The following is a 10,732-nucleotide window of genomic DNA, read 5'->3' on the forward strand; positions in this document are numbered from 1 at the left end:
CAGTTGGAAGGAGAATCCATATCCTCTTATCTCAAGAAATTCCATGAGGCAGTGCTGGAAGTAACTGATTTGGAGGAGTCAGTTGCGCTAAACGCCCTAATCAACGGAATGAAGGCTCAACGGCTGAAGTTCCAGTTGGTTGAAAGTCAAGTAAAAACGTATGCAGAGGCCATGAAACAATGCCAAAGCTACGTCACGGCCTCGGAGATATGTCAGGCCCATGACCCGAAACGGCGTAAATCCGAAAAGAAGGAAGCCGGATCCTCTCTTCAATCCTCACGACGTAGAGAGGAACATTCTCCGAGGGCGAAGAATTACATGCCGCGTCGTCCTGGCCCACCGTCTGATATGGGACCTCCACGAGCCAGACAGGTATATGTAGCAGGAGGGGAGACTAGGACGCGGAATCTGGGGGATGGAGGCAACGACCCAATGTTCAATCGAAACAGGAGGGACATTTTCTTCGCTGTTCGAGATCAATTGCCGGCTCCACCTCCTGTTACCACCCCCTCTGATAGGCGCAACTATAATCTGTGGTGTGACTACCACAAAGAACACGGCCATACTCTGGCACAATGCCGCGAACTAAAGCGCATCTTGCATCAGTTGGCTGACGAGGGAAAACTGTCCAGGTTCATCAACAGGAGAGATTATGATGCTGGAAGAGAAGGAGAAAGGAGGCCATGGCAACAAAAACGCCGATCCCCCAAGAGGAACGAAGCCAGACGCGAAAGTTCCGACACCCAAGGAACTATCAACATGATTTTTGGGGGATACACTGAGGAATATCCCACTATCCGCGCGGCAAAAAACAGCGTCCACATTTTGCTGAAAGGACCTCCCATGGCCGCATCTAAAGGACCGGTCATGAAGTTCGATGTCACGACTTCCCAGCCGCTGCAACAACCCCATACCGACCCCCTAGTAGTCACTCTTAAAATCGGGCAAATGAAAGTTAGACGGGTGCTGGTAGATACGGGAAGCACGGCTGATCTTATTACAATAGAATGCTTGAGAAAGATGAAGTTCGAGGAGAAGCACTTGCAACCCCTAGACAAACCACTGATTGGGTTTGGAGGGAGTCAGGTCATTCCGTTGGGAACGATCATTCTCCCCGTACGGGTAGGGGAGAAAAATGAAAGCCGTACCATGCCCATACGGTTCACAGTGGTAGATCTCAACTTTCCCTACAATGCCATCATGGGGCTCCCACTCATTAACAAGATCAAGGCAGCCATCTTTCCCCATCAACTCCTGCTGCAATTCGAAACAGATAACGGGCAAGTTGGCATTCTGAAAGGAGACCAGGTGACGGCTCGCCAATGCCTCGTTAATACCCTGAAGCGCAGGTCTTCCGAGACACCTGCAAAAAGAAAGAGGGAAGACAAGGTCCCCGCTGTCATGAGCGTATACAGGGAAAATCCCAACACGCATGAAAGGCCCCGCCCCATAGAACGATACGAGGAAGTAGATATGTTCAAGGGGAAACAAATCAAGATAGGGAAAGATCTTCCTGACACGGTCAAGCAGGACATAGTGGCCACCATTGCTGAATTCCGCGACGTCTTTGCTTTTTGCACGGAAGAAATGCCTGGCATCCCTACCAGTGTCGCGTGTCATAAACTTGACATCAAACCAGGCCATAAACCCGTGAAACAAAAGCTACGACATCAAGGAAGAGAGCGGACTGAGGCCGCAAAGGAGGAAGTTGATAAGTTATTGAGAGCCGGATTTATCAAAGAATGCCAATACTCAGAGTGGCTATCCAACGTTGTTCTGGTAAAAAAACCAAATGGTAAATGGAGGATGTGTGTCGACTTCACGGACCTGAATAAGGCATGCCCCAAAGACGATTATCCACTTCCAAAGATAGATCGTCTGGTCGACTCTACGGCAGGCCATGCATTATTAAGCTTCATGGATGCCAACGCCGGCTATCATCAGATCCCATTGGCCACCGAAGATCAACCTCACACGGCCTTCATTACTAGCACAGGGGTCTATTGCTACAAGGTCATGCCCTTCGGATTAAAAAACGCGGGAGCAACTTATCAGAGGATGGTCAACAAGGTCTTCCAATCTCAGATTGGACGGAATTTAGAAGTATATGTGGATGATATGATCACAAAGAGCAAACAAGCAAGTCAGCACGCCGCGGACTTACGAGAAACCTTCCTTACCCTTCAAAAACACCAAATGAAGCTTAATCCCGACAAGTGCGTGTTTGGAGTTACCGGAGGTAAGTGCCTCGGCTTTCTGGTAGACGAGCGGGGCATTGAAGCAAATCCCGATAAGATCCAGGCCTTACAAAACATGAGATCCCCCACCTCAGTAAAAGAAGTACAAAAACTCACGGGGTGCATAGCCGCTCTCGGAAGATTCCTTTCCAAGTCTGCGGATAAATGTTCCCCCTTCTTTAAAACAATAAAACAACAGAAGTTCGAGTGGACAGCAGAAGCAGAAGAGTCCTTTCGCCAACTCAAAGAACACCTGTCCACATTACCGAAACTAGTTTCTCCCATCAAAGGGGAGAAACTAGTCCTATATGTTTCTGTCTCCGAGTATTCGTTATCCGGAGTACTGGTTGCGGAAAGGGAAAAGAAACAGTTTCCCGTATACTACGTGAGTCATGCATTCCGCGGCTCTGAGGGAAACTACGGCGAAGTCGAAAAAGTCATATTCGCAATCGTTATGGCAAGCAGAAAATTGAAGCCCTACTTTCAATCCCATCAGATCATCATCCGGACTGATCAACCTTTGAAAAAGATACTGGAAGGAAAAAACAAGTCAAGCCGCGTCACAGATTGGGCAAACCAGCTAGCGGATTTTGGTATCGAATACGAGCCACGAACGGCAATCAAAGCTCAAGCTCTGGCTGATTTCATTGCTGAAAGTACCTTCCCCTGTCATCCTGAACCCAATCAGAAGTGGAAGTTGTATGTAGATGGGTCATCAACACAATCAGCTAGTGGAGCTGGACTCCTCATCATGTCTTCCGCGGGGGTCCGTATGGAAAGAGCAGTCAGGTTCGAGTTCGCAGCATCTAACAATGAGGCAGAATATGAAGCATTATTGATGGGATTGAGAATTTGCTACGAAGCGGGAGCGAAAAACTTGTCCGCTTTCTCTGACTCCCAATTGATCGTGGGACAAGTCAACGGAGAATTCGAAGCAAAGGATGATAGCATGAAGATGTATTTGCAGCAGGTGAAAGAATTTGTTCAAAAATTCGACAAGTTCACATTGGAGCACATTCCAAGATCCCAGAACGCACAAGCTGATTCCCTAGCAAAACTGGCCAGCTCAGCAGAAACATCCGCGGCTCGAGACATTATTTGGGAAGTACTTCCTAATCCCAGCATCAACTTCATGGTCAACACCATCGACAGATCAGATACATGGATGGAACCGTACATCAAATATTTGCGAAATCAGACACTTCCCCAAGATAAAAGCCAGGCCAATATGCTCCAGAAGAAAGCAAGATGGTTCGAACTCCACGAAGGAACGCTCTACAAGAAGTCGTATACACACCCCCTCCTGAAATGTGTATCCCCTGAAGAAGGAAACTATATCCTTCGCGAAATACATGAAGGAGGATGCGGTATACATCAGGGAGTGCGAACTGTCATCGGGAAAGTCCTGAGAAGTGGATATTATTGGCCCTCACTCCGAGAAGACGCGGAATACTTGATCAAGAGATGTCCTGAATGCCAATACCATTCAAAGATAGGAAGGAAGCCGTCTAATTACTTGACTGCCATACAAGCCGTCTTGCCTTTCGACAAGTGGGGCATGGACCTCCTTGGTCCCTTCCCTCCGGCAAAAGGGCAACGCAAATTCATCATTGTGGCCATTGATTATTTCACAAAATATGTAGAAGCGGAAGCCCTTAGTTCAATCACGGACAAACAAGTCTGTCAGTTTATATGGAGAAATATCATCACAAGGTACGGCATCCCCCGGGTGATCATAACAGATAATGGAAGGCAGTTCGTCAGCAAGAACACTATCGAGTACTGCGACAAATTTAACATCCAAATCAGATTCAGTTCAGTATCCAGGCCGCAAACTAACGGTCAAGTGGAGTCCGCAAACAAAGAGATCCTGAATGGCATTAAGAAGAAGATAGAGGGAGTCAAAGGTAATTGGGATGAAGAACTACCAGGCATCTTATGGGCAAGCCGAACAACCATCAAAGACGCAACGGGGCATACACCTTTCTCTTTAGTATATGGATCTGAAGCCGTGCTCCCAGTGGAAATAGGCATACCCTCTACAAGGGTCACCTACTACTCACACGACGAAAATGAGGAAGGAAAAAGAGCAAACTTAGATCTGCTGCCGGAAACAAGAGGAAACGCGATGCTGAGATCAATAGCACAAAAACAGAAGATGATCCGTAGCTTCAATCGCCACGTAAAAACCAGACGCATTCAAATGGGTGATTTGGTCCTTCGAAAAATAGAAGCTACGGGAAAGATCGTGGAAAAAGGAAAGTTAGGAGCCAAATGGGACGGCCCTTTCAAAGTCACCCGCATCATCAAACCGGGAACTTTCGAACTTGAAGACATCAAAGGGAAAAAACTACCCCGTCCATGGAATGGAGACCACCTAAAGAAATTCTACATTTAATTAAATTTGCAAGGGGCAATCAGTTACTAGTATCAGTGTTAGCAGCATCAATCCGCGACTACACTCATCCCGCAACGTAGTTGCGTTGTCATTCGAATTCACTTTTGTATTCTTATCAATCCTTTATAACAGAAGTTTCAATTTCAGATTATCTAGCACCTATGTTCGCAACTATTTGGTAAAAATCTATTGCAAACCTTATTAAATCAGTAATATCCAAAAGTCGGACCCCTTGAGAGAGGTCCCATTATCAAGTTATTCTAAGTCACTAACGAACCTATGACTTCGACAAGTCGGACCCCCAGTTTGGGGTCCCCTAATTCATTCAAAATATTCTAAGTTTTTACAATGATGTTTCCCAACCGGGACATCGATAAGTCGGACCCCCAGTTTGGGGTCCCCTAGTTCAAAACATTCTAAGTCTTTACAATGATGTTTCCTAACCGGAACATCGATAAATCGGACCCCCAGTTTGGGGTCCCCTAGTTCAAAATATTCCAAAAGATGTTTCCCAACCGGGACGTCGATAAGTCGGACCCCCAGTTTGGGGCCCCTGAGTTCAAAAGAAAATTCAAGTCTCCCAAAAAGATTACCCGCGACCGGGACATCGACAAGTCGGACCCCCCTACTGGGGTCTGAAGGCTGAAAATATTCTAAGTCCAAATTTCCTTGACGTCGCCTATACGTGACATCGAAAAATCACGTCCTTTAAGTAGTATTCCGCGGCCTCAGAAGAAAGAAGCCACGGCTCAACAAATAAGCATGGATATCACGAAAAAATCAGGAATATATACATCAAATATTCAAAATATAGTTGAATGTTTACAAAAAACAAGGTTACTAAAATACAAGATTATACATCGTCAAAAAAGGCCTCGACATCTTCACCCGGTGGCGGAGGGGATTCGATCCTTCCCTCTTCAAAACTCGGGGTGAAGCTGACATAATCTTCAACATTGAACGGCTCCACCCCGATCTCAGACAACTCCCGGGACAAGCTCTGGAGGTTCCGGCCTTCGTCAATAATGAGATTCGATAGATCAAGGCATAGAACCTCCAGGTTGGAGAGCGTCAAGTTCTCTGGGACATCTGACGCCGGAGGAGAAGAGAGAGCCAGCTGCTCCAAGTCGAGACTTAAAGCCTCCCTCTCAGCCTCGGCATTTATCTTTTCAGACCAGGCCCTCTTTTCGGCCGCGTCCCAGACCGTGTCGACCAGTACCGCCGACTCCCCGTCCAAGACAGGAGCAAGGTTGGACAAAGCTTCACTCCCCTTTTGTTCAGCAGTTTGCTGAAGGGAAGTAAAATCCATGCCCAACTCTGCGGCAGCCAGACGATACTTCTCGTCACTAATCATGGTTCCGGCCTTCACCATCTCGGCCGTCAGATCTCCGAGAAACTTCGACGCTTCCGGCTCATCCGAGAGAAGCCAATCTCGAGCTATCCGGGCCTTCCTGGTTAGGCACAATTTGTATACTTTAGCCGCGGATAGAATCATTTTGAAGTGGGAAGAATCGGCCGACACTTGCTGCATTAGTTGCTGGTTCTGATGAACGAGCTTGGCATGAGTATCCATCAGCAAGCCGACCTCATGGCTGATGCTCGCGGACCTGGTGGAAGCAGCATCCAAGTTCTCAACGATCTGATCCAGCTGCTTCCTCGCCCTTTCCCGCCATTGTTCGGTTCTGACCAAGCGTTCTTTCAGCTCAGAGCACTTGGCCAGTTTTTCTTTGAGGCTCGGCAGGTCCTCCCGCAGTTTTGTTAATTCTCCGTTCAGCTCTTCGCAGCGGGAGGTAAGGGCGGCCATGGTTTCCTGGTCCGCGGCACTTTGACGGTTGGCGTCGAGCTCAAAGGCCAACCGTATGAACGCCTGCAAAGGAACGATTATTAAAGAAATCTGGAAGCAAAAAATAATCATATTACCGAGTTTAAAAGTTATTACCTCCGCCGCCGAAGCTTGTGCTTGACGCACCCTATCACGGGGGGGCATAGATTCTAAAAGGTCGACGTCCACTTTGCTGATTAAGTTGGACGTCGCCCTGTTAAAGCGGACTACTAAGCCCTTATGCCCCAGCTCCGGAAAGGGTGTGTCGCGTCGAAAAGGGGAAACCTCCCGGCGACGGTAAACCTCGGCATACTGAGAGGAGGGAGCCGCGGAAGATTCCCCCATTTTCTCCTTCCCTTTATCTGAAGATGGCCGTGGAGAGTCTTGAAGGGGCGAGGTCTCCTCTTCAACTGGCCTTATTTGGAGGGGCCGGGCGGTAGGGACCGCGCCCACGGAGGGCCTCTTTGCCGACTTCTCCTTGTGGGAAGAAGAATCCCGCTTCCTCTTCTTCTTCCCACTCTTTTTTGTCGCACCCCTCGTCTGAGGAGGAACCACCCTCTCAGATTCATCGGGGATATGAACCTGCTTTCTTTCTTCAAGAAGTCGGAGAGCCTCTTGCTCCGAAGGCACGTCCTCCAGACCCTTCTCCACGGTTGCCGAGTCCTACAAAAGAAGAAGTTAGGAAGAATCAACAAAAATCTTTTTTCAACAGAACTTTGTATAGAGATATACCTTTGGAGGAAGGGGAAGAGGCTTATCCTCGGCCCGCTGGATGGCCCCTGAAGCAAGTCTCAGAACGCTGAATTTCTTCATTAGTTCAGGACTCTTGGCTCGAAGATTTTGCTTGGCTATCCCTGTAGAAGCATGAGTTAGCAACAGTCAAACGTACTATAGAAAAGGAAAGGAAGAAACTCGGCAACTCTTACTCCGATCGATAGCCAAGCTAATGCCGAAGGCTGAGAGGAGGTTCTCATTCTCCAGCTCAGGACGACCAGGTATCCAATTAAGTTGGACGTTCATTGGTTTCCTTCCCAATTGAACGTCCATCTTTGCATATTCTATGATCACCGCATCGTTAAAGGAACATTGCGGTATCCCATTATTAAAACCCGAGAGATTGGGCTTTATATCAAAAGAGGTCTTGATATTCCATCCCTCTGAGTTGTATAAGTATGCGAATTTTGTCCTATACCCCTTCTGGTTATCGGGGAGGTCTTGGACTATCTTCAGTCCTCGACGGTGGGTGAAAGTAATCCAGCCACAGCCGTATGATTGGGAATTACATAGGCGGGCTCTGAATATATATCTAAAAGCTGTGAGTGTTGGTGGCACGGCCAAAACTTTACACAAGATCAAAAAGGCCACCATACAACCCCAGGCGTTCGGGTATAACTCGGGCACTGAGACGTCCAAAAACTCTAACACCTCTCTAAAAAACGGGTGAAGAGGAAATCTAAGCCCTAATTCAAAAGAAGGGAAGTATACGGCTATACAATGTGGAGGGGGAAACCTAACGGTGTCATAATTCCCCGGGGTAATAATATTTATGTTATCTTTTAAACCCCATTTTTGAGAGATGGCCTCCCGACGGTTGTCTAGATCTCTCTTAGTCTGTACGTCAATAAAGTAATTTAGAGGCCCGCCGTCTGGAATGTAGAAGGGAGGAGGAGCTGGCGCCGCACTCTCTCTTCCTGAAGACTCGGCTGATCCTTCAAGGTTTTCCATATCTACATACAATAACCCTTCTAGGTCAGGATTTATTCGCGGCAAGTAATTTGGAAAGAAAGCAATGCTCACTTCCCAAGGAGCAGTTTTCATAATCTCCGGAGGGTATATAGGAGATACGGACGACTCATCCCCAGCTTTTATTGGTTCATAATGGGGGGTAATTCTCACTGAACTACTTTCATCCGAGTCATCCATTGGTAAACCCTTTTTATTAAGACGCCTACGTACTATCAAAGGAGTTTCCGGCAAGTTAGTAGGGTTGGTGTCTGAGTTAGTAGTCGCGACATCCATGATAATAATAAAGTAAAAGCCGAAACTTGTAAAGAATGGAGACTAGATTCATAAACAAATTCAGAGTTCTAGGCTAGCATTCATGAACAGATTGAAGATATTCAAGAAATTCGAGAACAGTTTGAAGAATAACTTGAAGAAATTCGAAAAATCTGGGAAAAGTTTGAATACCTTAGAGAAATATGAAGATTCGTCAGAAATTTGATGAAGATCTGTCAGAAACCTTGAAGATCTTCGAAGGATTTGTCAGAAGTTTGAAGGAGGGATGAGGATTGTCCGAGCGTTTCTCTCTACTTTCTCTCTTGCAATTTGAAGATTTGAAAAGAGTTAATGAAGATTAGGTAAGATGGAACTATTCCAACTACCCTATTTATAACAGCAATAAATGCTTCACTTTGGGTTTGAACAGTTGAAAGAAAAGTTGAAATTCCAAATGAAAGCTGGGAAGTCGATAAGTCGGACTCCCGATGAGGGGAAGCCAACAGATTTCTTCTCAAGTGTTTAATAATATCCGTGAGGTCTATTAGTCGGACCCTAGTTGAAGGGGTGATTTTGCAAATTTTTTCTAAGTGTTAAATCCTTGAATTTAGCTGGGAGGTCGAAAAGTCGGACCCTCAATTAAAGAGCAAACATCATCAATTTGTTTAAGTATCAAACCATCCAGCCGGTGAGTCGATAAGTCGGACTCCTAGGGAAGGGTAGAATATGTATAATTATTCTAAGTCCTTCAGACAATGTCCGGAGGATCGATAAGTCTGACCCTAAATTGAATCTCCTGAAAGGGAAATCATTTGAAGAATGAAGGTCACACGTTCAGCTGTCCGACTTATGGACACGACAAATGAAATGTGAAGGAAGGAAACATAAAAATTTCTTAAGAGGATTTCCGTATGGTCGATAAGTCGGACCCCCAAATGACCCTAATCCAAGTAAAAAAAAAAAAAAAAAAAAAAAAAAAAAAAAAAAAAAAAAAAAAAAAAAAATCTAAGTATAGAACCTCTCATGTGTGTCCGTGGGATCGAAGATGCGAGTTCTGGGGCTCATTCCGTATCATGCTGGAATAAAGAGGGCTGCTTGGACCAAGTACTGAATATTTTTAAAGATATCCGTGTGGTCGATAAGTCGGACCCCCAGGTGGTCCTTCTCTTTCTCAAAATATTCTAAGTATTGAAGGAGGATTCCCGTGCTGAACTTACGAATGAAGACGCAAACTATTAGTTCGCGGCATAGTTCAACCATAGGGGTAAAAATGTTGAGAAGAATGAAATGCCGCGTCATTACCAAGAATTTGATTCGTAAATACCCTTGACGTTACGCGGTATCAGTTCAAAACAGACAGTTGATTTAATCCGCACAGTCGATAAGTCGGACCCTCCTTGGGTGTTTTGTTGAAAACCTGATTTCTGCAAATATCAGTGAAAGCAAGGGCCGAAATATGATGTCGCGGAATCTAGATCCCACAATCACTATTTCGCTGATGTATTAACACGTCTGGGGCTACTTCGCGGCATACTTCAAGCCGCGGCTTCATATGTCCGTTTGACCCGTATTCAATGTGTTCTTGCCTGACAAGTTTAAAAGAAAATTCGCCAGATTGGGCATGTGTTCATCCTCATGGGGCTTTCGCATGTTCTCTATGATCGTGTCCCTTCACTAAATCAATTACGATGGGTGCATATTTATCCGCATAAAGGAAGATATTTCAGGGCGTCGGGACTCTCCCCTCATATTGTCCTTCATGCGTGGGCTAAATGTCATGGTATTGTTTTTAATTAAATAATTAGCATCATATCCCTAAAATACCCTTTGACCTTTCGGGATTTGACTTTGACTTTTAGTCAATAGGCTTTTTGGCTGGACCTCTTTTCTTCTTTGGCAGGCCCATGGGTTTTTACCTCCAGAATACTTAAATCTTTTGCCATCCCTCTCCTGTGGATATCCTCCTTTTAAGGAGAATAACCACCCACCACCTTCCACTCTTCATACATGCTTGGCTCTCCTTGCTTCAGATGAATAACTGTCCATTCTTCCCCTGACCAGTCCACCTCCCATTACTCCCACTACTCCCATGTTAGTCCACTTCTTCTCAGAAATAACTCCCCTTCTTCACCATTATAAATAGAGGCTACCATCAAGGAGGGAGGATCATCTGAAATAGCTTTCCTAGTATCCTTGCTTACATTACTTCCTTAGCCTTCCTAAACTCTAGCACTAGCACTAGCAATCCCAATCCCGACCTTCCTTCTTGCATTCATT

The 10,732-nt window shown here is 45.9% G+C and overlaps 1 protein-coding gene across 1 annotated transcript; it reads left to right on the plus strand.

Moving 5' to 3' along the window:
- Positions 1-1,200: 1,200 nt before the first annotated feature.
- Positions 1,201-3,710, plus strand: LOC130823388 (uncharacterized). Its single transcript, XM_057688008.1, has 6 exons — positions 1,201-1,576; positions 1,640-2,013; positions 2,131-2,404; positions 2,453-2,694; positions 2,818-3,488; positions 3,596-3,710. The coding sequence occupies exons 1-6, from the start codon at positions 1,201-1,203 to the stop codon at positions 3,708-3,710; spliced, it is 2,052 nt and encodes a 683-aa protein (XP_057543991.1).
- Positions 3,711-10,732: the final 7,022 nt, after the last annotated feature.

The sequence above is a fragment of the Amaranthus tricolor genome, chromosome 9 (assembly GCF_026212465.1).
Source record: "Amaranthus tricolor cultivar Red isolate AtriRed21 chromosome 9, ASM2621246v1, whole genome shotgun sequence".
Lineage (NCBI taxonomy): Eukaryota > Viridiplantae > Streptophyta > Magnoliopsida > Caryophyllales > Amaranthaceae > Amaranthus > Amaranthus tricolor.